Genomic DNA, 25,605 nt, shown 5'->3' with positions numbered 1-25,605 from the left:
TCATTTTTGGGGTTTTTTTTTTTCCTTTTGTTTTTTTGTTGTGGTTTTTTTTTTTTGTTTGTTTGTTGGTTTTAACGCGATTTTTGCCGGGCGCTTTTTCAGCCGGGTTTTTTGGGGGGGTCTCGGTAACACGGGGGGGTCCTCACGGTGGGGGGGGGGGGGGGCTGGGGGGGCTCGGCGGGCGCTGTCGCCGCTGCCGGTGACTCATCCCGGAGCAGCCGCCGTGCGCGGAATGGCAACGGCCGCGGCCGCCCCATGAACGCTGCCCCGAGCTGCGCACGGGAGGGAAACCGAAAAAATACCCGGGGGGGGGGGCTCGGGGAGAGCGGGAACGGGACTGGAAACGGCCCCGGGGCCGAGCGGCGGGAGGGAAACTGAGGCACGGCCCCGCCGGGAGGGAGCGGGAGCGAAACGGGGGGAAAATCCCGATGGGAATCGGGGGGGGGGGCGACGCGTCCTGACCCCCCCGGACACCCCCGGACACCCCCGGACCCTCTGGAACCCCCCGGACACCCCCGAGCCCCCGGAGGGTCCCGGAACGCCCCCGGGGAGGGGTCCCAGGGTGGGCGGCCCCTGCAGACCCCAATAATGGCCGAGAGGTGAATTTGGGGTGAAAAGAGGATTTTAGTGACAGCAGCGGCAGCGAGGGGACACCGGGGGACATTTGGGGACATTTGGGGACACAGTGGGGGCAGACAGCAGTGAGGGGAGTTTGGGGGTCGCGGAGGGGCGGGGTGGGACATTTGGGGAGGGACAGGGAAGGGGATTTGGGGGTCGGGGGGACACGGAGGTCCTGGGGGAGGCGGGTTGGAAAATTTGGGGAGGGGATTTGGGGGTCCTGGGGGGGGACAGAGTTTGGGATTTGGGGGTCCTGGGGGCACAGGGAGGGGGATTTGGGGTCGGGGGTCCTGGGGGAGAGGTGGATTGAGGAATTTGGGGAGGGGAACGGGGGTCGGGCGGGGGCCTCAGGGGTGGAACAGGGGGGTCCCAGCACCACTCGGGTGGGGTCTGGGGGGGTCCCGGTCAGTGCGGGGGGGCCCGGCCGGGGGGCTCCCGGCACACCTGGCGGAAGGCGTTGCGCAGCAGCACGTAGGGGAAGCAGCTCTCCAGCATGTCCAGCGTCAGGAAGGACGACTCGGCCACGATCTTTGGCGGGGGGAGCACCCAGCATGACCCATCAGAGCCCATCGGCACCCAGCATGACCCATCGGCACCCAGCATGACCCATCGGCACCCATCGGCACCCATCAGCACCCATCGGCACCCAGCATGACCCATCGGCACCCATCGGCACCCATCGGCGCCCATAGGTGCCCATCGGCACCCAGCATGACCCATCGGCACCCATCGGCGCCCATCGGCACCCATCGGCACCCAGCATGACCCATTGGCACCCATCGGCACCCATCGGCACCCATCAGCACCCATCGGCACCCATCAGAGCCCATCGGCACCCATCGGCGCCCATAGGTGCCCATCGGCACCCATCGGCACCCATCGGCACACATCAAAGCCCATTGGAGCCCATCGGCACCCATCAGAGCCCATTGGCACCCATCAGCGCCCATCAGCACCCATCGGCACCCATCGGCGCCCATTGGAGCCCATCGGCACCCATCAGAGCCCATCGGCACACATCAGAGCCCATTGGAGCCCATCGGCACCCATCAGCACCCATTGGCACCCATCGGCGCCCATCGGCACCCATCGGCACCCATTGGCACCCATTGGCGCCCATCAGCACCCATTGGCACCCATCGGCGCCCATCAGCACCCATCAGAGCCCATCGGCACCCATCGGCGCCCATAGGTGCCCATCGGCACCCAGCATGACCCATCGGCACCCATCGTCACCCATCAGCACCCATCCGCACACATCAGAGCCCATTGGAGCCCATTGGCACCCATCAGAGCCCATTGGCACCCATCGGCGCCCATCAGCACCCATTGGCACCCATCGGCACCCACTGGTGCCCATTGGCACCCATCAGCCCCCATTGGCACACATCAGAGCCCATCAGCACCCATCAGCGCCCATCGGCACCCATCGGCACCCATTGGTGCCCATTGGCACCCCCCCCATGCCGACCTCCCCCCGTGGCTCCCCCGGCCCAGCCCAGGGTGAAATATTTGAAATGTTTGCATTGAAACTGCGCCAGGTGTCCCAAGTGTCCCCATGTCCCCCCAAAGTGTCCCCAGGTGTCCCCCTCAGGTGCCCCAGGTGTCCCCATGTCCCCCCCAGGTGTCCCCCCCAGGTGTCCCCACCAGGTGCAGCAGCAGCACGATCGAGTCCTGGTTCCGCAGCCGCGCCTTGTCCGGCTCCTGGGCCAGCTGCAGGAGGCTGCTGGAGGCCAGCTGGGGACAGAGGGGACAGCGACAGGGACAGTCAGCAACAGCGGGGACAGTGGGGACAGCGGGGACAGAGACGGGGACAGCGATAGGGACAGCGGGGACAGGGTCAGGGACCCTGCCAGGACAGGGCCAGCCCCGAGGGGACAGGGACAGTGCCATCCCCAGGAGGAGACAGTGCCACCCTAGAGGGGACAGGGCCAGCCCCAGGAGGGGACAGGGACAGTGCCATCCCCAGGAGAAGACAGTGCCACCCTAGAGGGGACAGTGCTGGCCAGGAGGGGACAGGGACAGTGCCATCCCCAGGAGGAGACAGTGCCACCCTAGAGGGGACAGGGCCAGCCCCAGGAGGGGACAGGGACAGTGCCAGCCCAGAGGGGACAGGGACAGTGCCATCCCCAGGAGGAGACAGTGCCACCCTAGAGGGGACAGGGCCAGCCCCAGGAGGGGACAGGGACAGTGCCAGCCCAGAGGGGACAGGGACAGTGCCATCCCCAGGAGGAGACAGTGCCACCCTAGAGGGGACAGGGCCAGCCCCAGGAGGGGCCAGTGCCATCCCCAGGAGGAGACAGTGCCACCCTAGAGGGGACAGGGCCAGCCCCAGGAGGGGACAGGGACAGTGCCATCCCCAGGAGGAGACAGTGCCACCCTAGAGGGGACAGGGCCAGGCCCAGGAGGGGACAGGGACAGTGCCAGCCCAGAGGGGACAGGGCCGTGCCAGGCTCACCAGCAGGAACTCCTTGAGGTGCGTCTCGATGTTCTTGCTGTGCACGGTGAAGAGCGCGGCCGAGAGCTGCACGATGGCCTTGGCCAGGCAGTGCACGTTGTTGTTGTGGCCTGGGGACACCGGGGACACCGGGGGACACGGGGTGGGAGTCAGTAAAGGCGGGGACACGGGAAAATTGGGGGAAAATTGGGGATTCGGGAAGGCTGGGGACACAGGAAGGGGTTGGGGACACAGAAAGGTCTTGGAGACACTCAAATGCTGGGGACACAGGAGGGTGTTGGGGACACAGCAGGGTTGGGGACACAGGAATGTTGGGGACAACCCAGAGTCTCCGCAGTGCCACCTCCCTTGGTGACAGTCCCGGTGTCCCCCTGTGCCCCCAAACCCTCTGCTGTGACAATGGGACGGTGAGAACCACCAGCATGGGGACACGGTGACACGGGGGACAGGGGACACAGGGGACAGGGGACACAGGGGACACGGCCCCCTCACCGTCCAGCTCGGGGTTGTAGAGGGACGCGGGGTCAGCGGCCAGCAGGGGCAGGGACACGGCCACGAACACCAGGAGCAGGCAGGACACCTTGTAATCCTCCTCGGGGGACCAGCCCTCTGCAGAGCGGGACAGCGCGGTGACAGCGCCACCCGGGCGGTGACAGCGCCACCCGGGAGGTGACAGCGCCACCCGGGCGGTGACAGCGCCACCCGGGAGGTGACAGCGCCACCCGGGAGGTGACAGCGCCGCCCGCGGTGTCCCCAGAGCCCCCCGCACCTGTCCTGTGTCCGGCCAGGGCCGTGACCAGCGCCGGGTCCACCTCGCACGGGACCCCCGCGGCCGAGGCCAGCTCGAAGATGCTCAGGGTGACCTGGGGACAGGGGACAGCGGTGTCACGCGGCGTCATGCGGTGTCACACAGTGTCACGCGGTGTCACACGGTGTCACCCCCCGTGTCCCTGTCCCCACCTGGATGTCGGTGTCGGGGGTCACCACGTCCGCCAGGCACTCGATGGGGCCCATCAGGAAGGGGCAGTGCTGGGAGAACACCTGGGGGGGCGGGCGGGGGGTCAGGGGGGTGCTGGGCCCCAAAATGGGGGGATTGGGCCCCCAAATGGGGGGGTCACATGTCCCCAAATGGGGGTGTCTTGTGTCCCCAAATGAGGGGGTCCTGGGCCCAAAATGGGGGTCAGGGAGGGTGCTGGGCATGGGGGGGTCATGTCCCCCCCAAATGGGGGTTCTGGCTGCCAAAATGGGGGGACTGAGTTCCCAAATAGGGGAATCCAAGGTCCCAAAATGGGGGTCCTGGGCCCCAAAATGGGGGGGTCTTGGGCCTCCAAATGAGGGGGATCCTGTGTCCTGAAATGGGGGAACCAGGTCCCAAGATGGGGGGTTCTGGGTCCCCAAATGGGGGTGAGGGGCGTCCTGTGTCCCCAGATGGGTGTCCTGGAGGGATCCCAGGGTCTGGGGGTGTCCTGGAGGGATCCCAGCATCTGGGGGTGCCCCAGGGGGTCCCGGGGGGGTCCCAGCATCTGGGGGTGCCCCAGGGGGTCCCGGGGGGGTCCCACCTCCCGCAGGCCCTGCTGGGCCATGGCGCGGAAGCTCAGGATCTCCCCGATGATGGTCATGCGCTTCAGGACGTTCTCGGCCGCTGCGGGGACACGCGGGGGACAGCGGGGTGACGCGTGTGACACTGCCCTGTGCCACCCCTGTGCCACCCCGAGTGCCACTCACAGCTCAGGCGGGGCAGCAGCGCCGGCCTCTGCTCGGCCCTGCAGCAGCGCAGCTGCACCAGCGTGTCCATGTTCTCCACCACCAGCTTCTGCGGGGACATTGGGGACACGGGGGGGACACTGGGGATGCTGGGGGACATGGCGGGACCTGGCGTCTCCCACCATCCCAAGGGGCAGGCAGGGACAGGGTTGAGGTGGCACCAGGATGGCCCTGCCTGCCCTGTCACGGTGCCAGCAGCAGCAGCAGCAACCTGTCCCCAGCCCCTGTCCCCGTCCCCAGCCCCTGTCCCTTGTCCCCAGTGTTCCGATCCTTGTGCCAGCCCCTGTCCCCATCCCCAGCCCCTGTTCCTGTCCCCTGTCCTCGTCCCCAGCCCCTGTTCCTGTCCCCTGTCCCTGTCCCCGTACCTTCAGCTCTGTCACCTGGGACCCCACGTGCCACATCAGGTTCTCACTCAGGAACCTCATCCCGTAGGGCCCGATGAGCTCGGCCAGCGCCCTCATCTCTGTGGGGTGGGGACAGGAGGGGACAGGAGGGGACAGATGGGGACGCTGTGGGGACAGGGGGGTGGCAGCCCCCCACCCCGAGCCCCCCCAGCCCACCTGAGACGTCGGAGAACTCGGCGGCGCTGAACGGGGGCTGCTCCTCGCGGGGCACCGTGGTGAAGGCCTGGAGGGCCGGGGACAGGAGCACGGCCCCGGTGCTGGCCTGGCGCAGCAGCGCCTCCAGGTACCTGTGGGGACACCGCTGTCACCTATGGCACTGTCACCTGTCACCCTCGGCACTGTCACCCATGGCAAGGTCACCCATGGCAATTCCACCCGTGTCCCTGAGGCCACCACTCCATCCCCACATCTCTGCTGCCACCACCCCGTCCCCATGTCCCCACCCCACACTGTGACCCTGCCACACCATCCCCATGTCCCCCTGCCCTTTGGTGACCCTGTCCCCATGTCCCCAGCCCGTGGTGGCACTGACCAGTCGGTGTAGATGGCGGTCACAGTGACCTGTCCCCGCCCCTGTGGGTGACCCTGCCACCCCATCCCCATGTCCCCAGCCCCTATGGGTGACCCTGTCCCCAGCCCGTGGTGGCACTGACCAGTCGGTGTAGATGGCGGTCAGCGTGGGCTGCCCGCTGCCGTCGCGGGGGTGGCTCTGCTGCAGCAGCACCGCCCGCAGCAGCCGCGCCGTGTCCAGGGCCACCAGGTGTCCCAGGCGCTGCACCAGCCCCATGTAGGCCCCCAGCCCCGCCAGCACCTCCGAGGGCCGCGCCACCTCCTGCGTGGCCTGGCTGTACCCGGCCATGGCCACGATGGCCCTGCGGGGACACGGGGGCGGTGAGGGACGTGCAGGGTGTCCCCTCGGTGCCGTGTGTCCCCGGTGTGTCCCCAGCGTGTCCCCGGTGCATCCCCACGTGTCCCTGGCATGTACCTTACGTGTCCCCTTGGCCCCGTGTGTGTCCCATCAGCCCCGCGTGTCCCCAGCGTGTCCCCACCACATCCCCTCAGCCCCACATTGTCCCTTTGGCCCCACATTGTCCCCTCAGCCCCCCATGTCCCCTCAGCCCCCCATGTCCCCTCGGCCCCCCATGTCCCCTCGGCCCCACATGTCCCTGGCATGTCCCCAGCGTGTCCCCACTTGGTCAGGCGCGTCTCCAGGTGGCTGCTCAGGTACTCGGCCGGCGTCACCGTGTGCCCGAAGACGGTGAAGCTGGGGACGTGGTTGAGGCTCAGGGACAGCTCGGCCAGGGTCAGGTGCAGCTTGTCCATGCTAGGGGACAGTCACGGTGTGACCCCGTGGGGACAATCCACGGGGGCAGTCACACTGTGTCCCCACGCCATACCCAAGCTCTGGAGGCTTCAGGTGAACTCCTGAAGCTCCCAAAGGCCACCAAAACCCCAAAGGCCACCAAGACCCAAGGGTCCTGAAGCCCCCCAAACCCACTGAGCCCCCAGAGGTTCTGTAGCCCCCCAAACCCACTGAGCCCCCAGAGGCTCTGCAGACCACCGAAGTCCCCAGAACCGTGACCCTGTGGGGACAATCCCTCCCCCGGGTGGCGCTCACTTGGTGGTCAGGGTCCTGTCCCGCCGCTGGCTCTCTGTCCCCGGTTTGTCCCTTTGGGGCTCCCCCTTGCGGGGCGGCTGCTTCGGGGTTTTCTTGACGCGGGCTCTGCTGATGGTGGCCGCACAGTGCTTGGGGAGGAGCTGTGGGGCGGGGACAGGGTCATGGGGACACGGGGACAGGGTCATGGGGACATGGGGACACCCCAAACGGGGCCACCATGACCACAGGCCACCATCCCCCAGGCCTGGGTCGGGGGATGCCCCACCAGGTTTGGCCCCCATGGAGGAATTCCTCATCCCGAGGGTTTGGTGGGGACAGGGGGACGAGGGGACAGAGAGGACCACGATGGCCACAGAGATCCCAGAGGTTCTGGAGACCCCAAAGGCCGCAGAGATCCTCAAGCTGATGGAGACCTCAAGGTGGTGGAGACCCCAAAAGGCAGAGGGATCCTGAAGGTGCGAGGACCCCAAAGGCCACTGAACCCCTAAAGATGCTGGAGCCCCCAAAGGTTCTGGAGACCCCAAAGGCCACCAAGACCCCAAAGGCCACCAAGATCCCAAAGGTCCTGAAACACCCAAAAGTCCTGGAGACCCCAAAGTTCCTGGAGACCCCAAAGGCCATCAAGACCCTACAGGTCCTGAAGGCCCCGAGGGTCACCAATCCCTCCAAAAGTCCCACACCCCCTGGACTCCCCCAAGCCCCCCAAAGGTCCCAGACCCCCCAGACCTCCCCAGACCCCCCAGACCTGCTGGCTGAGGTTGTGCTGCTCGGCGCAGGCGTCCAGGACGCAGCCGCTGCCCACCCGCGCCAGCTCCTCCAGGAACTTGTGGCACAGCCCCAGCGCCGCCGCCTCCAGCTGGGGGTACTGGGGGGGACACGGGACCCCTCAGAGCTGAGCACGGGGACCCCCAACCCCCCCCCCGGGTGTCACCCACCTCCTCGGGGCACATGGGGTGCTGGCAGCGCGAGAAGTGGGCGCAGAGCAGGGGGAAGGCGATGGCGAAGCGCAGCATGGACGGCTCGTCCAGCGTCAGCGCGAACATCCGCTCCAGGGGCCGGGCGTGGAAACTGTGGGACAGGGATGGGGACGGGGATGGGGACAGGGACGGGGACAGGGATGGGGACAGGGACAGGGTCAGGGGACACCGTGAACATCCGCTCCAGGGGCCGGGCGTGGAAACTGTGGGACAGGGATGGGGACAGGGATGGGGACGGGGATGGGGACAGGGACGGGGACAGGGACAGGGTCAGGGGACACCGTGAGCATCCACTCCAGGGGCCGGGCGTGGAAACTGTGGGACAGGGACAGGGATGGGGACAGGGATGGGGACGGGGACGGAGACAGGGACGGGGACAGGGACAGGGTCAGGGGACACCGTGAACATCCACTCCAGGGGCCGGGCATGGAAACTACCAGAGGGGACAAGAGGGGACAGGGACAGGGATGGGGACAGGGATGGGGACAGTGGGGTCAGGAGGAAAGGGGCAGGGATGGGGATGAGGGTGGAAAGGGGTGGGCAAAGGGGTACGGGGTGGGCAAAGGGGCTCACCAGAGGTGGGACAGGTCGGAGGTCTCGTCCAGCAGCTCCTCGGGCCGGTCCAGCAGGCGCGTGTGGAACACCACCAGGCTCATGGCACGGCCAACGTCCCCATTGGAGCTCAACGGCAGCGCAGCCTTGGCCACACTGGTGTAGGCCTGGGGACAGCCAGGGGACAGCGTGGGGACAGCAGGGACAGGGGACAGCCGGGGGGACAACCGGGGGGACAGCAGGGACAGGGGACAGCCAGGGGGACAGCCATGGGGACATGGGGACAGCCATGGGGACAAGGTCAGGGAGACAAAGATGGGGACAGGGAAAGGGACAGCAGGGACAGGGTCAGGGGACATGGAGACATGGGGAGAGCAGGGACAGGGTCAGGGGACATGGGAACAGTGATGGGGACAGGGACTGGGGGCAGAGGGACAAGGATGGGAACAGCAGGGATGAGGAGGAATGGGATCGGCACAGGGATGGGGACAGGACAGGGACAGGGACAGGGAAAAGGACCTGGGGACAGGGACAGGGATGGGGACAGGGACCTGGGGACAGGGACAGGGATGGGGACAGGGACCTGGGGACAGGGACAGGGACCTGGGTACAGGGACCTGGGGACAGGGACAGAGCCAGCACCTGGAGCCGGAACCAGTCCAGGCGCAGCGCGGTGAAATCAAACTGCTCCTGGTCATCGACTGCGGGGACAGAGGGACACGGGGACAGGGCTGGGGGTGGCAGTGCCACCGCCGGGGACCCCCTGGAGCCACCACCCTTCGGGGCACCTGGGATTGTCCCCGAGCTCCCGGGACAAGGGGGACACAGAGCTGGGGTGGCACCCGCGACACGGTGAGGGGACACTCCGGGCTGGGAGGGGACATCCTGGGGTGGGAGGGGACAATCCGAGATGGGAGGGGACAATCCGGGCTGGGAGGGGACATCCTGGAGTGGGAGGGGACAATCCGAGATCGGAGGGGACACTCCGGGCAGGGAGGGGACAATCCGAGATGGGAGGGGACAATCCGGGCTGGGAGGGAACATTCCAGGATGAGAGGGGACACTCCAGGATGAGAGGGGACACTCCAGGCTGGGAGGGGACATCCCGAGCTGGGAGGGGACATTTCAGGCTGGGAGGGGACAATCCGGGCCGGGAGGGGACAAACCCGCACCTTCCTTGGCCGAGAGGGCCGCGAGGGAGCTGACGAAGGACGAGAGGATCACGGACTCCTCCTCGGGGCACACCGAGAGGTTCTGCGGGGCCAGGGCGGGCTCAGGGGGCAGCGAGGGCCCGCAGGGGGCTCAGGGGACGGGGCCACCCCTGCCCGGGGCTACCTGGATGACGTCGCTGAGCACGAGGGCGTCGAAGCGGGCCAGGTACTGCCGGTGGTAGCGGCGCAGGAGCCGCAGGTGCCGCCGCACCAGAGCCCGCAGCTGCTCCAGCAGGAACAGCAGCTCCGCGATGCGGCTGAGCCGGGGGGGGGCGGTCAGAGACCCCCCCCGAAACCCGCCCGGGGTGCGGCAGGGACCCCCCGAGTCACCCCGGAACTCCCGAACCCTCCCAGTGCCCCCCGAACCCGCCCGAATCTCCTGAACACCCCTAAACCACCCCAAAGTGTCTGAACCACCCCCAGTGCCCCCCCCGAGTCACCCCGAAACTCCCGAACCCCCTCCCAGTGCTCCCCAAGCCCCCCGAAACTCCCGAACCCCCTCCCAGTGCTCCCCAAGCCCCTCGAAAGTCCCGAACCCTCCCAGTGCCCCCCGACCCGCCCGAATCTCCTGAATCCCCCAAACCGCCCCAAAACTTCTGGAAAACACCCGAAACTCCCGAACCCACCCAAAACTTCTGAACGGCCTCAGAGCCCCACAAGGACCCCCCCCCCCAAAAAAACCCACCCAGTGCCCCCCAAATACCCCCAAAAACCGCTGGACCCCCCCCCAAACCCGGGGCGTTCCCACCAGTGTCCCCCCTGTCCCCTCCCTGTCCCCACCTGTCGCTGAAGTCCTCGGGGTTCTTGCTCTTGGTCACGTGCTCGGCATGTCGCGACAGCCAGCTCACCTCGTCGCGACACAGCGACAGCGCCACGAACACCAGCAGGGCCTGGGAGGCGGAGGGGGGGGACAGGGGGTCGGGACCCCCCCAAAATGCCTCCCAAAACCTCCCAGAATCCCCCCCGAAATCTCCCGAAATTCCCCCCAGATCCTCCCCAAATCTCTCAAAACCCTCCAAAATCTCACGAAATGCCCCAAAGCCTCTGAAAGGCCTCCGAAATTCTCTCAAATGCCACTCAAAATCACACCCAAAATCTCCCAAACCCTCTCCCAAAATCTCCCAAACCCTCTCCCAAAATCTCACAAAAGCCCTCCAAAATCCTCCATAAACCCGGAAAATCTCCCCGAATCCCCCCAAAATTTCCCAAATCCTCCCCCAAAATCTCCCACCCCCCCCCAATATTCTCTCAAATCTCCCCAAAATCCACCCAAAATCTCCCCAATCCCAAAAAATGCCCCAAAATCTTCCCAAATCCTCCCTCCAAAATCCCCCCATAATCTCAGAGAATCTCCCCAAATTCCTCCCAAATTTCCCCCAAAATCCCCCCAAAATTTCCTCAGACCCCCCCAAAATCTCCCTAATCCCCACGAAATGCCCCAAAATCCCCCCAGATATCTCAAAATCCCCCCTAAGCTCCCCCAAATCTCTCTCAAAATCCCCCCAAAATTTCCTCAAATCCCCCCCAAATATCTCAAAATCCCCCCTAAGCTCCCCCAAATCTCTCCCAAAATCCCCCCAAAATTTCCTCGAATCCCCCCAAAATTTCCTCAAAGCCCCCCAAAATCCCCCCAAGCCCCCCCAAAGCCCCCAGCCCCACCTTGGGTCCCAGCAGCCCGGGCTGATCCTCCAGCAGCGCCGCCAGCTCCCGCACGGCCCCGCGCAGGAACGAGCGCCGGCCCCGGTGCAGCGCCGGGCTGGGGGGGCACGGGGGGGTTCGGGGGGGCCCCGGGGGTCTCGGGGGTCGGGGGGAACCGGGGGGAACACGGGGGGACAGGAGGGGACAGGGGGAGAGGGCAGGACCCGGCGCAGGAAGCAGGGGTGGCCCTGGGGCAGCGTCAGGTTGGGGGGGCACGGAGGAGTTTGGGGGGACCCTGGGGGTCCCCGGGGGTCGTGGGGAGTCATGGGGGACCGGGGGGGGACAGGGGGAGAGGGCAGGACCCGGCGCAGGAACCAGGGGTGATCCCATGGGGATGGGGGAGGCTTGAGGGGATTTGGGGGGCTCAGGATGGGGACGGGGGGGGGTCACGGCCAGGATCACCCAGAGGACAGCAAAGGGCAAAGGGGGCGGGGTGGGTGAGACCCCCCCCAGGAACCCCCCCGGTTTTGGGGTGCTCTGGGCCCTCCCACTGCCCCAAACCCCCAGGACCCCCCCCAAAAAAACCAAACCCCCCCCAGCCCCCGGACCTGTGCGCCGCCGCGTGCTCCCGGCACTCCCGGACATCGGCCACGCGCTTCCCGTACCTGCGAGGGGCACCCGCACCTGGCACCGCACCTGGCGCCACCCCCGGAGCCCCCCGGGCACCCCCAGAGCCCCCCCGGGCACCCCCAGAGCCCCAGGTACTCAGGAGAACCCCCCGAGCACCCCCAAAGTGCCCTGAATAGCCCCCCTGGCACCCCCTGAGTCCCCAGTGAAGCCCCCAGACCCTGGCACCGCCTGTGCCACCCCCTGCCCGGGCCGTGCCACCCCCGGTGTCCCCATCGTGATGTCCCCCCCGGGGCAGTGCCACCCTCGCCCTGGGCAGTGCCACTCGCAGTGTCCCTGTCCCCCCCTGGCAGTGCCATCCCTGGTGTCCCTGTCCCCATCCCTCCCTGGCAGTGCCATCCCTGGTGTCCCAGTCCCACCCCCTGGCAGTGCCACCTCTGGTGTCCCTGTCCCCCCCTGGCAGTGCCACCCCTGGTGTCCCCGTCCCACCCCTGGCAGTGCCACCCCTGGTGTCCCCATCCCTCCCTGGCAGTGCCACCCCTGGTGTCCCCCCACCCCAGGCAGTGCCATCCCTGGTGTCCCAGTCCCACCCCCTGGCAGTGCCACCTCTGGTGTCCCTGTCCCCCCCTGGCAGTGCCACCCCTGGTGTCCCCGTCCCACCCCCTGGCAGTGCCACCCCCGGTGTCCCCACTCACCCCTTGAGCCCCCCCAGCAGCTCCTCGGTGACCTTGTGCACCGCGATGGCCTCGTCGCGCACCAGGGTGACAAAGAGGGACCCGCGCAGGGCCTGGCGCCACAGCTCCTGGCACGGGGGGGTGCCCAGGGCGCCCGGGCACACCAGGAACCCCACTGGGGGGAACACGGGGTCAGGGACCCCAAAACGGGGACAGGGACCCCAAAATGGGAACAGGGACACCAGGGACCCCAAAATGGTCACCAGGGGTTGGGGACACGGCGCAGGAGGGTTTGGGGACACTCAGGCAGTGCCAGCACTCACGGATGATCCAGCGCTCCATCACCTCCAGGGACAGGTACTCACAGGCCATCTGGGGACAGCAGTGCCACCACGTCACTGTCCCCTGAGCCCCCAGTGCCCGTGTCCCCGTGTCACCGTACCCCTGTCCCTGTGTCACCACACCCCTGTGCCCGTGTCACCATACCCCTGTCCCTGTGTCACCACACCCCTGTGCCCGTGTCACTCACGCTGTCGCAGGTGACCGGGCTCAGCATGTCCCCATGTCCCCACGTCCCCACAGGTGTCACTCACGCTGTCGCAGGTGACCGGGCTCAGCATGTCCCCCTGTCCCCATGTCCCCATGTCCCCATGTCCCCACAGGTGTCACTCACGCTGTCACAGGTGACCGGGCTCAGCCTGTCCCCCTGTCCCCATGTCCCCATGTCCCCACAGGTGTCACTCACGCTGTCACAGGTGACCGGGCTCAGCCTGTCCCCCTGTCCCCATGTCCCCATGTCCCCACAGGTGTCACTCACGCTGTCACAGGTGACCGGGCTCAGCCTGTCCCCATGTCCCCATGTCCCCACAGGTGTCACTCACGCTGTCACAGGTGACCGGGCTCAGCCTGTCCCCCTGTCCCCCTGTCCCCATGTCCCCATGTCCCCACAGGTGTCACTCACGCTGTCACAGGTGACCGGGCTCAGCATGTCCCCCGCGGGTCCCAGCAGGGACAGCAGCTGCTCCTGCCGCCACAGCTCCGCGTCCCGGCAGCGCCGTGCAAACGGGGCCCGCAGGGACAGCAGCGCACAGCTCACGGCCTGGGGACAGCAGCGCCACACTGGGGACACCGCCCGGACACACGGGGTGGCCCCCACAGGGGGGTGGCCCTGCCGGGGACCCCCGACCCACCTTGGTGTGGGGCCCGAACTCCTCGGGCAGCTTCTTCAGGGGGTGCTCGTACTCCAGCACCATCTGCGCCAGGCGGGGGAAGCTGGGCTCGCTGTGGGGACACAGTGTTGGGGACACGTTGGGGACAGCCCCGGGGCCGGTTCTGGCATTGGGGACATGCTGAGGACACATTGGGGACAAACCCGGGGCTGGTTCTGGCACTGGGCACAAGTTTGGGACACGCCGGGGACCACCCCAGAGTCAACCCTGTTGTTGGGGACACACTGGGAACAGCCCCAGGGCCAGCCCCGGCATTGGGGACACAGTGGGGATGATCCCAGGATGACCCCAATGAGGCCACAGCCTTGGGGACACACTGGGGACAACGCTGGGCTTGGGACACGGCCCTGGGGACATCAAGGGTGGGGACACGGCCCTGGGGACAGCACGGGGTCAGTCAGGGAGGCCTGGGGACAGCCTGGGGACAGCGCGGAGGGCACTGGGGACAGCCCCAGTGGGGACCCAGCCCCGGGGACAGCAGGGTGGCCCTGGGGACAGCAGGTGGCACCTGGCGCCGTGGCTCATCTCGTGCGCGCACTGGTAGAGCCCCAGCAGCAGGCGCCGCTCCTCGGCGCGCGCCAGCAGCAGCACCAGCGACACGTAGGTGACAACCAGGTCCAGGTAGCCCTTGGTGAAGTCGTAGTTGATGTGCTGGAGGGGAGGGGACAGCGTCAGGGCGCGGCGACAGCGCGGGGGGGGTGGCACTCGGGGGTGGCACTCACGATGTCGAAGAAGCACTGGCTGGCGTCGATGGTGTTGAGCAGCTCATACACGTGGTCCTGGGGACGAGGGGACAGCGCCGCGTGTCACCGCCGTGCCCCCGGCCCTGAGGGACCCTTCTGTCCCCTCTGTCCCCCATGTCCCTGGCTCTGAGGGACCCTGACTGTCCCCCATGTCCCCTCTGTCCCCTCCCGGCTCACCCGGAACTCCAGCACGTCCAGGAAGGTTTGGTAGAACGGAGCCAGCGCCCGCACGATGTCCCCTCTGTCCTTGTGCACCGGGCCCAGGTGCTGCTGTGGGGACACGGGGGGGACAGCAGCGTGGGTGGCACGGGGGGACACAGCGGGACAGCAGGGACACAAGGGAGGGGACACGGGGACAGTGGGGTCTCCGGGGTGGGGACACAGTGACAATGGGGACACAGGGATGGGGGGACACTGGGGTAGGAACAAAGAGGTAGTGACACATGGGTGGGGACATGGGGAGAGTGGGGACTCAGGGGGTGGGGACAGCAGGGACACGGGGACACGGGGACAGGGGGACACAGGGACAGGGGGACACAGGGACAGGGGGACAGTGGCTCACGGTGCTGCTGCGCACGTCCAGGTGCGGGAATTTCTTCAGGATGAACTTGGCCGAGGCCTCCATGGCTTTGTCCCCGAGGAAGGGCGGCCGCGTGCGGGGGTCCGAGCACGTCTGGGGGACCCCCGGGTCAGAACCCCCCGAAACGACCCCAAAAAACCCTCCCGGGGCTGGGACACCCCAGAAAATAACCCCAAAACTGAGACACCCCCCCCCCCCATAATATCCCCCCAAACCCCTCCCAGGCTGGGAACCCCCCAAACCTCCATCCTACCCCAACCTTCCCTGGAACCCCCCAGGTTCCCCCTTAGGGTCGGGATCCCTCCAAAAACCCCCCCAAAACTGAGACACCCCCTCCTCAAACCCCCCCAAATTTCCCCTCCAGGGCTGGGACCCCCCAAACCCCCCCTGTCCAAGCCCCTCCCTGCCCAGGATCCCCCCAAATCCCCCCTAAATCCCCTCCTGGGCTGTGCCCCCTCCCCAAATCCCCCCAATCCCCCCAATCCCCCCATCCCTCGCTCCCCTCAATCCCCTTGGCTGCTCCCCATGGCCAGGGGGCTTTGGGGACCCTCGGGTGACCCCCAGGACCCCCCCCCCCCCAGACCTTTTTGAGGTTGTAGACCCTCACGAGGACCCCCCGGCCCCGCTCGTTGAGCAGCGTCAGCTTCTCGGCCAGTTTGTCCCCGTACACCGAGGGCAGGGACATGGTGGCACCTCGGTGGCACCCCCAGAGTCCTCAGAAGGCCCCAAACCCCAACTTCCCCTTCCTGGGCTGGGCCCGGCAGCGCCGGGGCCGCGGGGAGCACGTGACAGAGCCGCCACCGCCCCGTGACACCGCGGGGACAGCGGCGGTGGGGACGCAGGTGGTGCTGGCCCGTGCCACCATCGGCCCCATCGGGGGCTCCGACAGCCCCAGCTCAGGGCCCGAAATCGGGGACCAGGCCCTGTACGGAACCAATTTGGGCCCACGGAACCCAAATGCACTCCCGTTTGTGCCCCTTTTGGGTCTCTTTCATCCCCAAACTGGTGTCATTTGTCCCCAATCAGGGGACGCCAATCTAGGCCCATTTTACCCCAATCAGGGCCCTATATGGGGTCACGGCCCTGTATCGGGGTCACGGCCCTATATAGACACAATTTGAGCCCATGGAACCCAAATTCACTCCCATTTGTTCCCCTTTTGGGTCTCTTTTATCCCCAAACTGGTGTCATTTGTCCCCAATCAGGGGACACCAATCTAGGCCCATTTTACCCCAATCAGGGCCCTAAATGGGGTCACGGCCCTGTATTGGGGTCTACATAGACACAATTTGAGCCCATGGAACCCAAATTCACTCCTGTTTGTGCCCCTTTTGGGTCCCCTTTGTGCCCCTTTTGGGTCCCATTTATCCCCAAATGGGTCTCATTTATATCCAGTCAGGGGACCCCAATCAGGGCCCATTTTACCCCAATCAGGGCCCATTTAACCCCAAACTGTGCCCTTTAACCTTAAACTGGGCCCATTTACCCCACTCAGAGCTGATTTACCCCAATCTGGGTCCATTTACCCCAGTCAGGGCCAGTTTACCCCAATCTGGGCACATTTACCCTAATCTGGTCCCATGTAGCCCAAACCGGGCCTATAAAACCCCAATTTGTGCCTGTTTGAGCCCAGTCAGGCCCCATTCAGATCCAAATTTTCCCCTGTTGCCATCGATGCCTTAATTTTTAACTTTTAATTTTTTTTTTTAGTTAAACAGAACAATCCTCCTCATCCCAAAATCCAAGGACACCGTAACAGCCTCAAGCCCAAAAATTGTAAACAACAGCGAATTGACAAAATCACCCAGGAGGATGGAACTTCATAACACAAAACTTTAATTAGACAAATAACCCCAATACACAAATGAACCAAAAGTTACAAAGGTGCGAAAATATAAAAATATAATTTTTTTTTAGTCCATTTGAGTCTAGCTTGGGTTTAGCCCCGGCCAGGCTCTTCTACTTTAAAGCCTTTTAATTAGGAATTTTTAATGAATTCCTAATTTATTTTGGGAACAGAGCTTTTAATTTTTAATAAATTCCTGTCGGAACTCAGTCCATCCCTCCGGGTGTCCAGAGTTTTGCCAAAGGGCTCGGAGACCCTGGCACGCAGCCCAGAACACCTGGGGATCTGATTTTGACCCCTGGAGCAAATTACCAGCTTTGTATGAGGACCTGAAAGTCACACAGGTTTGAATGGTGTAATAACAAAAATATCACAGGGTGAAAATGTAGATTTTAGGATTTTTGGAATGGGGTTATGAGGACAAGATGGAGGAACTTGGGCATGTCCTGTCCTTCTTCTCCTTCTTCTTCTCATTCTCCATTTTCTGCTGTGATGGTGGCACTTTGGGATTGGTTTAGAGTAGAAGTGCACTGTCTAACATGGGTGACAGGTATTGGGAATTAAGTGTAAATATGTTATACGTAGTTTGCAGTATAAAAGGACAACACCGCCTCGGGGGCGGTCAGAGTGCCTGTGGCTGCCCTGCTGAGCTGACCTTGGCTGGGCAGAAAGGAAATTTTATAGATAAGAATTAATAAACAACCTCAAGACCGAAAAGCGAAGAGTCCAGACTCGTTTTTCAGCCGCGCGGGCCGAAGCAGAGACGCCCTGCGCATCTCGGGGCAGGAATTAACGACCAAAAACCCGAGAAATTCCCCATTTATTTTCAGCGCGTTCCAGGCGGCGCCGCGGCGCCCCCCAGCGGCTCGGAGGACCCGGGAGCGGCGCCCGTTGCCGCGGTAACGGCGACGCTGCCGTAAAGCAAAACCGGCGCTGGTGAGACCGGACCGGGACAGAACCAACTCTGGTGAGACCCGAACGGCACCGGTGGGACCGAACCGGGACCGAACCGGGACCGAACCGGGACCGAACCGGGAGTGGTGGGACCGAACCGGGACTGCTGGGACCAAACTGTGGCCGGTGAGACCGAACTGGAACTGAACCGTGCCCGGTGGGACATAATCGGTACCGAACGGTGCCCGGCGGTACCGAACGGTGTCCGGTGGAACGTAACCGGCACCGTGCCCGGTACCGTCGGGCCCCTCGGGCCCGCATGGAGCCCGACGCGCTCGTGCAGTGCCCGTACGACCGGAGCCACCAGGTGCGCGTGTCCCGCCTGCCCTATCACCTGGTGCGCTGCCAGCAGGTGCGCGGGGGACAGCGGGACAGCGGGACAGGGGGACAGCGGGATGGGGGGGACAGGGGGACAGCGGGACAGGGGGACAGCGGGACAGCGGGATGGGGGGGACAGGGGGACCTGTGAGTGGTCGGTTTTGGGGTCCAGGACCTGCCGGGGGGAGGCTGTGAGGGTCTGGGGTCTGCAGGGGTTTTGGGTCAGGGTCAGCAGGGATTTGGGGTCAGAGTCTGCGGGAATTGGGGTCGGGATCTGCGGGGGTTTGGGGTCTGGGCTCTGCAGAGGTTTGGGGTCGGGGTTTGGGAGGGTCTGGGCTCTGCAGGAATTGGGGTCGGGGTCTGGGCGGGTCCGGGCTCGGCGGGGTCTCAGGTTTGGGGTGCAGGGCGGGCCTCGGTGTCCCGTCCCCGCCCCCCCTTAGCCCCGCCCCCCCCGTGTCCTTGTCCCCAGAACAACCCGCAGGTGTCGCGCACCTTGGCCACGTGTCCCTTCAACGCGCGCCACCGCGTCCCGCGCGCGCTCCTGCGCGCCCACGTCACCTCGTGCCCCGACAAACTGCCACTCGAGCTGCCCCCAGGTACGCTGGGACCCCCAGGTGTGCGCCCAGGTGTCCCCAGTGTCCCCCCAGGTGTGCCTCCCCAAATGTGTCCCCAGGTGTGTCCCCCTCCAGGTCCCCCCAGGTGTGCCCAGGTGTCCCCAATGTCCCCCCAGGTGTCCCAGGTGTGTCCCCTCACCGCTGTCCCCTGTGTCCCCGCAGAACCTGAGGACATGGCCAAGACAGTGCACACCTGGCAGCCCCCCCCGTGCCAGGAGGACTGGGACGCAGGTGAGGGTCCCACGGTGTCCCCACGGTGTCCCCACAGGCTGGCACCGTGTCCCCATGGTATCCCCCCATGATGTCCCCATCATGCTCCTGTCTTGTCCCCATGGTCTCCCCATGGTGTCTCTGTTGTGTCCCCACCATGTCCCCATTTTGTTCCCATCCTGTCCCCATCCCTGTCCCCACGGTGTCCCCATCCTGTCCCCACTTTGTCCCCCCGGTGTCCCCGTGCAGAGCTGAGCGAGCAGGAGCTGGAGGAGCCTCCCCCGTTCATCCTCCAGGTCACCAAGGGGGACCTGCCCGTCCCCTGCCACAGGTAGGACCTGGGGACAGGGCTGGCACCACCGCTCGGGGGGGCGGGAGTGTCCCCAAGTGCCACACTCGGGTGTGTGACTGTCCCCAGTGCCACACTCGGGTGTGTCTGTGTGTCCCCAAGTGCCAAACTCAGGTGTCTCTGTGTGTCCCCAAGTGCCACATTCAGGTGTGTGACTGTCCCCAGTGCCACACTCAGGTGTGTGACTGTCCCCAGTGCCACACTCAGGTGTGTCTGTGTGTCCCCAGTGCCACACTCGGGTGTGTGACTGTCCCCAGTGCCACACTCAGGTGTGTCTGTGTGTCCCCAAGTGCCACACTCGGGTGTGTCTGTGTGTCCCCAGTGCCACACTCGGGTGTGTCTGTGTGTCCCCAAGTGCCACATTCAGGTGTGTCTGTGTGTCCCCAAGTGCCACACTCGGGTGTGTCTGTGTGTCCCCAAGCGCCACATTCAGGTGTGTCTGTGTGTCCCCAGTGCCACACTCGGGTGTGTCTGTGTGTCCCCGAGTGCCACACTCGGGTGTGTGTGACTGTCCCCGGTGCCACACTCGGGTGTGTCTGTGTGTCCCCAGTGCCACATTCAGGTGTGTCTGTGTGTCCCCAAGTGCCACACTCGGGTGTGTCCGTGTGTCCCCGGTGCCACACTCGGGTGTGTCTGTGTGTCCCCAGTGCCACATTCAGGTGTGTCTGTGTGTCCCCAAGTGCCAAACTCAGGTGTGGGAGTGTCCCCAAGTGCCACACTCGGGTATGTCCGTGTGTCCCCAAGTGCCACACTGGGCTGTCCCCCTCAGGACACCGGAAGTGACGCCCCCCGACCCCGCCGCCCCACCAGAGGGGCTGACGCTGAGGAAGCCCCGGCCGGCGACAGCAGGACCGCGCTTGGGGACAGCAGGACCGCGTCTGGGGACAGCAGGACCGCGTTTGGGGACAGCCGGACCGCGTCTGGGGACAGCGCGGCCCCGGCCGATGACGGCGGGGGGGGTCCCGGGGGTCGCGGGGCCCGGGGGGGCCCCCCCGGCTGTCAAATATTTCCGGAAATAAAAACTCGTGCGGGAGCTGCCGCTGTCCCCGGGGGGCGACACCGCGGCTGGGGACGGCGCCACCCCCATGGCGTGGGGGCGACGCGGGGACCCCCGCCCTGACCGGGGGTGTCACCCCCCGCCCCCCCCCCCCACCCCCGCGCTGGTCACTGCGGGCTGGGGGTGTCCCCTCCCGGTGTCCCTGGAACCCCCCCTGTCCTGTCCCCACGCCCTCGATGTGTCCCTGCCACCCTCCCGGTGTCCCCCCTGTCCTGTCCCCCCCCCGTGTCCCTGTCACCCCCCCTCGTGTCCCTGTCACCTTCTGGTGTCCCCCTGCCACTCCCCTGGACGTGTCCCTGTCACCCCCCTCGATGTGTCCCTGTCCCCGTGTCCCTGTCCTGTCCCCACGCCCTTGATGTCCCCCCGCCACCCCCCTGGTGTCCCCCTGCCGCCCTCCTCGATGTGTCCCTGTCCCCCCCCCCCGTGTCCCTGTCCCCCCCGCGGTGTCCCTGTCCCTGTCCCTGTCCCTGTCCCCGTCCCCCCCTGTCCCGTCCCCTCCCCCCATTCCCTTTCCCCCGATCCGGCGCTCCCGGGAGCGATTTTGGGCTCGGGGGGGGCAATTTTGGGGCATCTTGCGCAAGGTCCCGTCCCCGTCCCCCCCCCCCCCCCGTGCCCGGGGTACTGGGACAAAGGGGGGGGGGGGGTCCCCATCCCATCCTGCGGGGGGGGGGGGGAAACACCCCACCTTGACCCCCCCCCCCCCCAACCCCACCCTGGAAATCCTTCCCCAAAATTGTCCCAGAGCGTCCCCACCCCCGGGACCCCCCCGAGACCCCCAGGAGGGGGGAGATCCCCACCCCCCCCTCCCCAAATTCCTCCTCCTTTCCCCCCCCCCCCGCGCCGGGAGCTGACTCCGCTCGGAGCCGCCGGATTTGGGGCGGAAAAAGTGGAAATGGGAATTTCTGTGTCACCGCCGCCTCCGGTGCCGCCACCCCCCGCTCCCGCCCGCGTTTGGGGGCACAAAAATCTCCTTTTTATCCCTTTTTATCCCTTTTTATCCTTTTCCCCCCTTTCCCAGGGGTTCGCCCCGCTGGGTCCGGCTCGGGGCGGGAGGCGGGGGGGGGGGGGCCCTGGAATGTTCTGGAATTGTGGAAATTCCGGGATCGCAGCTGCGGGGCGGGATCGGGATCGGGATCGCCACCCCCGCCCCGATCCCAACATCTGCTGCGGGCCCGGCCTCTCCCTGCCTGATCCCGCTGCATTTCCCCCAAAATCCCACCCAGATCCAGGCGGGATTTTTCCCTTTTTTTTCCCCCATTTTTTCCCTATTTTCCCTATTTTCTTTCCTCCTTTTCCCCCTTTTTTTCCCCCCCTTTTTTTCCTTATTTTTCCCTATTTTTTTCCTTTTTTCTCCCTTTTTTCGCCTATTTTTTCTTATTATTTTTCCTAGTTTTCCTATTTTTTTCCAACTTTTTCCTAACTTTCTCCTAACTTCTTCCAACTTCTTCCAACTTCTTCCAACTTCTTCCAGCTTCTTCCAACTTTTTCCAACTTTTTCCGAACTTCTTCCAACTTCCAATTTCTTCCAATTTCTTCCAATTTCTTCCAACTCCTTCCGATTTTTCCTGTTTTTCCCTATTTTTCCCTGTTTTTTCCCAGCTCTGCCCCCTCTCCCTGTGTGTCCCGGGCCTGGCCCGGAGTTTTTCCTGCCAGGGCGGATCCGGGCGGGGGTTGGAAAATCGGGATCGCCGTCCCCGCCTGGGAAAAAACAGGCGGCTCCCGCTTTTCCACCCATTTTTTAATGGCGATTTTTGTTTTCCCTCTCTCCCCCGGGCCGGGAATTCCCTGGGCAGGGAGGCTCTGGAATGTTCCGAGGCCATCCCAAATCTCTGTCACCTTTGTTGTCCCCAAATCCCCAAGGGGATTCTGCCCCTGGCACTTTTGGGGGGATTTCTGGGGGGTTTTTGGGTTCACCCGAGGGGGTTTTGGTGGTTTCTCCCGGATTTTGGGGCTGCTGGGATCCCCCAAAAAGAGGCCTGAGGCAGGAATTTGTGGGGAAAACAGGGGACACCCCAAAACTCAACATTTCACCCCAAAAAAGAGAAGGGGGGGAGCGGCCCCAAATCCGCTCCTGCTGCCCCAGCCGGAAAATCCCGGATTTGACCCCAAAATGCCCCATGGGATCATGGGGGTGACCCCAAATGAGGATTTGGGGATATGGGGACACAAGGACATGGGGACGTGGGGACACAGGGACACAAGGACATGGGGACATGGAGATTTGGGGTTATGGGGACACGGGGATTTGGGGACATGGGGACACGGTGACACAGGGATTTGGGGACACGGGGATTTGGGGACATGGGGACACGGTGACACAGGGATTTGGGGACACGGGGATTTGGGGATATGGGGACAGGGGGATTTGGGGACATGAGGACATGGGGACACAGGAATTTGGGGTTATGGCGACACAGGGACATGGGGACATGGTGACACAGGGATTTGGGGTCGTGGGGACACAGGGATTTGGGATTATGGGGACACGGGGATTTGGGGATGTGGTGACACAGGGCTATGGGGTTATGGTGACACAGGGACATGGGGAGGTGGTGACACAGGAATTTGGGGACATGATGACACAGGGCTATGGGGTCATGGGGACACGGGGACATGATGACACAAGGCTATGGGGTTATGGTGACACAGGGACATGGGGACCTGGTGACACAGGGATTTGGGGACACGGGAACACGGGCACAGCCAGCACACGCGTGTGGCGGCTCCCTGTGCCGTGTGGTCCCGTGTCCCTGTCCCCACATGTCCCCAGAATGTCCAGCCACACACACACTCCCCCCTGTGTCCCCTTGGTGTCCCCCCCAGGCTGGCCCCATTCCCGCCCCCCGTGTCCCCTCATGTCCCCTCGTGTCCCTCCTGTGTCCCCCCCTCCGGCCTGGCCCCATTCCCGCCCCCCGTGTCCCCTCATGTCCCCTCGTGTCCCCGCCGTGTCCCCCCCCTCTGGCCTGGCCCCATTCCCGCCCCCCGGGTTCTCCAGCGCCTTTTTGGGAAGCGCCGGTGCCGGGGCCCCCCCGCGCCCCCCCCCGCGCCCGCCCGGGCTCCGGGCCAGCCCCGACCCCCCCGCGCCCCCGGGGACAGAGAGGGGACACCGCGGGGACACCGGGGGGACACCGCGGGGACACCGCGGGGACACCGGGGGGACACCGCGGGGACACCGCGGGGACACCGGGGGGACACCGCGGGGACACCGCGGCACCGGCTGCTCCGGGGGGGTGGCGGCGCCCCGGGGCCCCCCAGGAGCGGCCGGGGGGGGCGCGGGGGGTGACGTGGCCCCGCCGCCGGCCGGGCTAAATACGGGGCTGTACACGGGGCTGTACACGGGGCTGTACACGGGGCTATATACGGGGCTATATACGGGGCTGAGCCGGCCGTGAGTCAGGCCCGGCCCCCCCGGGCCCCCCCGGTGACTCAGGGGCGCGTCGGGACCGCGACGGGCACGGGGGGGGGGCCCACGGCGGGGAGGGGGCACTGGGGACACCCCTGGGGATGGGGGTCGGGGTGTCCCCCCCAAATGGGGCTGGGGGCACTGGGGAAAATGGGGACACCCCGCAGGGGGGGGGGCTGTGGTTGTACCCCCCTAAAGTGGGGCTGGGGGCACCCCCTAGGGGTGGCCGGGGGGTCTGGGGGATGTCTCTGGGATGGGACCCTGGGGCGACCCTGGGGTGGGGGGACAATGGGGGGGCAGAGCAGGAGGGGATTTGGAGCTTTGGGAATTTGGGAATTTAGGAATTTAGGGACATGGGAGTGTGGGAACTTGGGGATGTGGGGATTTGGGGATGTGGGGAGTTGGGGATTTGGGGATTTAGGGACATGGGGATGTAGGAATTTGGGGATGTGGGGAGTTGGGGGCGTGGGGAGTTGGGAATTTAGGAATTTAGGGACATGGGGGTGTGGGAACTTGGGGATGTGGGGAGTTGGGGATGTGGGGAGTTGGGGATTTGGGGAGTTGGGGATTTGGGAATTTGGGGGTTTAAGAACACGGGGGTGTGGGAATTTGGGGATGTGGGGATTTCAGGATTTAGGGATTTGGGAATTCGGGAATTTGGTGATGTGGGAATTTGGGCACGTGGGGTCACAGGGATGTGAGAGTGAGGAGCCTGGGGACAGGGGGACAGAGCCGGGCCACGCGCCGGCCCGCGGTCACCGTGTCACTGCACGGTGTCACCACGCGCGGCCCGGGTGTCACCGCACCCAGTTCTGGTGCCACCACCCTGCGCGTGCCCGGGGCCGGTGCGGGGCAGGAAAGGCCCCGGCGCCAGCTCATTGTTCCCCCCCCCACCCCCTCCGCGCCCGCCACTTCCCCCCCGGGCACGGAAACGTCCCCATTGTCCCCAGAGGGGCACAGCGGGCACACGGGACAGCGGCGACGCGCGGGGACACGCGGGGACACGCGGGGACAAACCCACCCCCCGCGCCACCACCCGCGCCCCGGGCACGGCCGCTGCTGCCCTGGGGGATCCCTGGGGGTGTCCCTGGGGGTGTCCCTGGGGGTGTCCCTGGGTGTCCCCACGGTCCCCTGGGTGTCCCCCCCGAGCCCCCCCGAGCCCCCCGAGCCCGGCCCAGCTGCGCGGCCGCCGTTGCATCAGCGGCGCTGGAATGCGGCGGCTGCCGGGCGAGGCCCCCGACCCCGGCCCCTGCACGCCCCCTCTGCACGCCCCCGGCCTCCCCTTGCGCACCCTCTTTGCACGCCCCCTCTGCACGCTCCCGTCCCCTTGCACGCCCCCTTTGCACGCCCCCGTGCACACGCGGCCACGCGCCCCGCACGGGGCCGGGGGTGTCCCCGCGTGTCCCCGCGTGTCCCCCCCTTTGCACCAGCACCGGGGGGGCCGCACACGCGTGCGGTGGGGAGGGGGCACCGCCCCGCCCCTCCTGTGTCCCCCTCCCTTGTCCCCCCGGGGAGGGGGGGGGGGGTTCCTACTGTCCCCTCATGTGTCCCCAAGGCGGTGCCAGCGCCGTGTCCCCCCCCCCCCCGGGGGGGCTCCTGTCTCCTCCCCGTGTCCCCCCCCACGGGCGTTCTCTCCCCCCTCCCGTGTCCCCCCGGGGGGGTCCCACCCCTCCGTGGGAACGGCTCCAGCCCCGGCCCCGTTTCCGCTCTTCCCTTCCAGGAAGCGGCGCCGGGATCCGGCCCCCCCCTGTCCCCCGCGGT

At 65.8% G+C, this 25,605-nt stretch overlaps 2 protein-coding genes across 3 annotated transcripts; one reads left to right on the top strand and one right to left on the bottom strand.

Moving 5' to 3' along the window:
* Window positions 1–616: 616 nt before the first annotated feature.
* Window positions 617–15,778, bottom strand: NCKAP1L (NCK associated protein 1 like). The gene is made up of 31 exons (XM_036399938.2): window positions 15,677–15,778; window positions 15,076–15,186; window positions 14,691–14,783; window positions 14,493–14,549; window positions 14,279–14,421; window positions 13,732–13,822; window positions 13,503–13,640; window positions 12,865–12,913; window positions 12,563–12,716; window positions 11,849–11,905; window positions 11,262–11,358; window positions 10,383–10,492; window positions 9,727–9,859; window positions 9,564–9,645; window positions 9,034–9,092; window positions 8,413–8,558; window positions 7,798–7,930; window positions 7,608–7,727; window positions 6,863–7,002; window positions 6,437–6,568; window positions 5,898–6,116; window positions 5,401–5,531; window positions 5,206–5,303; window positions 4,802–4,889; window positions 4,636–4,718; window positions 4,037–4,117; window positions 3,846–3,939; window positions 3,569–3,685; window positions 3,077–3,186; window positions 2,266–2,355; window positions 617–1,146 (listed from the first exon to the last, which is right to left on the bottom strand). Exons 1-31 carry the CDS (start codon window positions 15,776–15,778, stop codon window positions 1,024–1,026), a joined length of 3,381 nt encoding a protein of 1,126 aa, XP_036255831.1. The 3' UTR covers window positions 617–1,023.
* A 1,861-nt stretch (window positions 15,779–17,639) lies between these two features.
* GTSF1 (gametocyte specific factor 1) lies at window positions 17,640–20,417 on the top strand. 2 transcript variants are annotated; one of them, XM_036399974.1, is made up of 5 exons: window positions 17,640–18,245; window positions 18,681–18,807; window positions 18,988–19,056; window positions 19,285–19,366; window positions 20,154–20,417. In XM_036399974.1, the coding sequence occupies exons 1-5, from the start codon at window positions 18,153–18,155 to the stop codon at window positions 20,401–20,403; spliced, it is 621 nt and encodes a 206-aa protein (XP_036255867.1). In that variant the 5' UTR covers window positions 17,640–18,152; the 3' UTR covers window positions 20,404–20,417. The 2 variants fall into 2 exon arrangements, with proteins under 2 accessions (XP_036255867.1, XP_036255868.1); XM_036399975.1 differs by lacking the exon at window positions 19,285–19,366 and having other exon boundaries at window positions 20,154–20,269.
* The last annotated feature ends 5,188 nt before the right edge of the window (window positions 20,418–25,605 follow it).

Source organism: Molothrus ater, chromosome 30 (assembly GCF_012460135.2).
Source record: "Molothrus ater isolate BHLD 08-10-18 breed brown headed cowbird chromosome 30, BPBGC_Mater_1.1, whole genome shotgun sequence".
Lineage (NCBI taxonomy): Eukaryota > Metazoa > Chordata > Aves > Passeriformes > Icteridae > Molothrus > Molothrus ater.
The sequence above is the reverse complement of the archived record's forward strand: the minus strand, read 5'-3'. Positions and strand labels throughout refer to the sequence as shown.

Coding starts and splice junctions, on each gene's coding strand:
- GTSF1 (XM_036399974.1), top strand. CDS start 18,153: ATGGAGCCCGACGCGCTCGTGCAGTGCCCGTACGACCGGAGCCACCAG. Junction 18,808..18,987: donor GCCACTCGAGCTGCCCCCAG/GTACGCTGGGAC, acceptor GTGTCCCCGCAG/AACCTGAGGACATGGCCAAG. Junction 19,057..19,284: donor CCAGGAGGACTGGGACGCAG/GTGAGGGTCCCA, acceptor GTCCCCGTGCAG/AGCTGAGCGAGCAGGAGCTG.
- NCKAP1L (XM_036399938.2), bottom strand. CDS start 15,778: ATGTCCCTGCCCTCGGTGTACGGGGACAAACTGGCCGAGAAGCTGACG. Junction 5,532..5,897: donor ACCGCCATCTACACCGACTG/GTCAGTGCCACC, acceptor GTGTCCCCACAG/GTACCTGGAGGCGCTGCTGC. Junction 3,940..4,036: donor CCCCCGACACCGACATCCAG/GTGGGGACAGGG, acceptor CCCTGTCCCCAG/GTCACCCTGAGCATCTTCGA.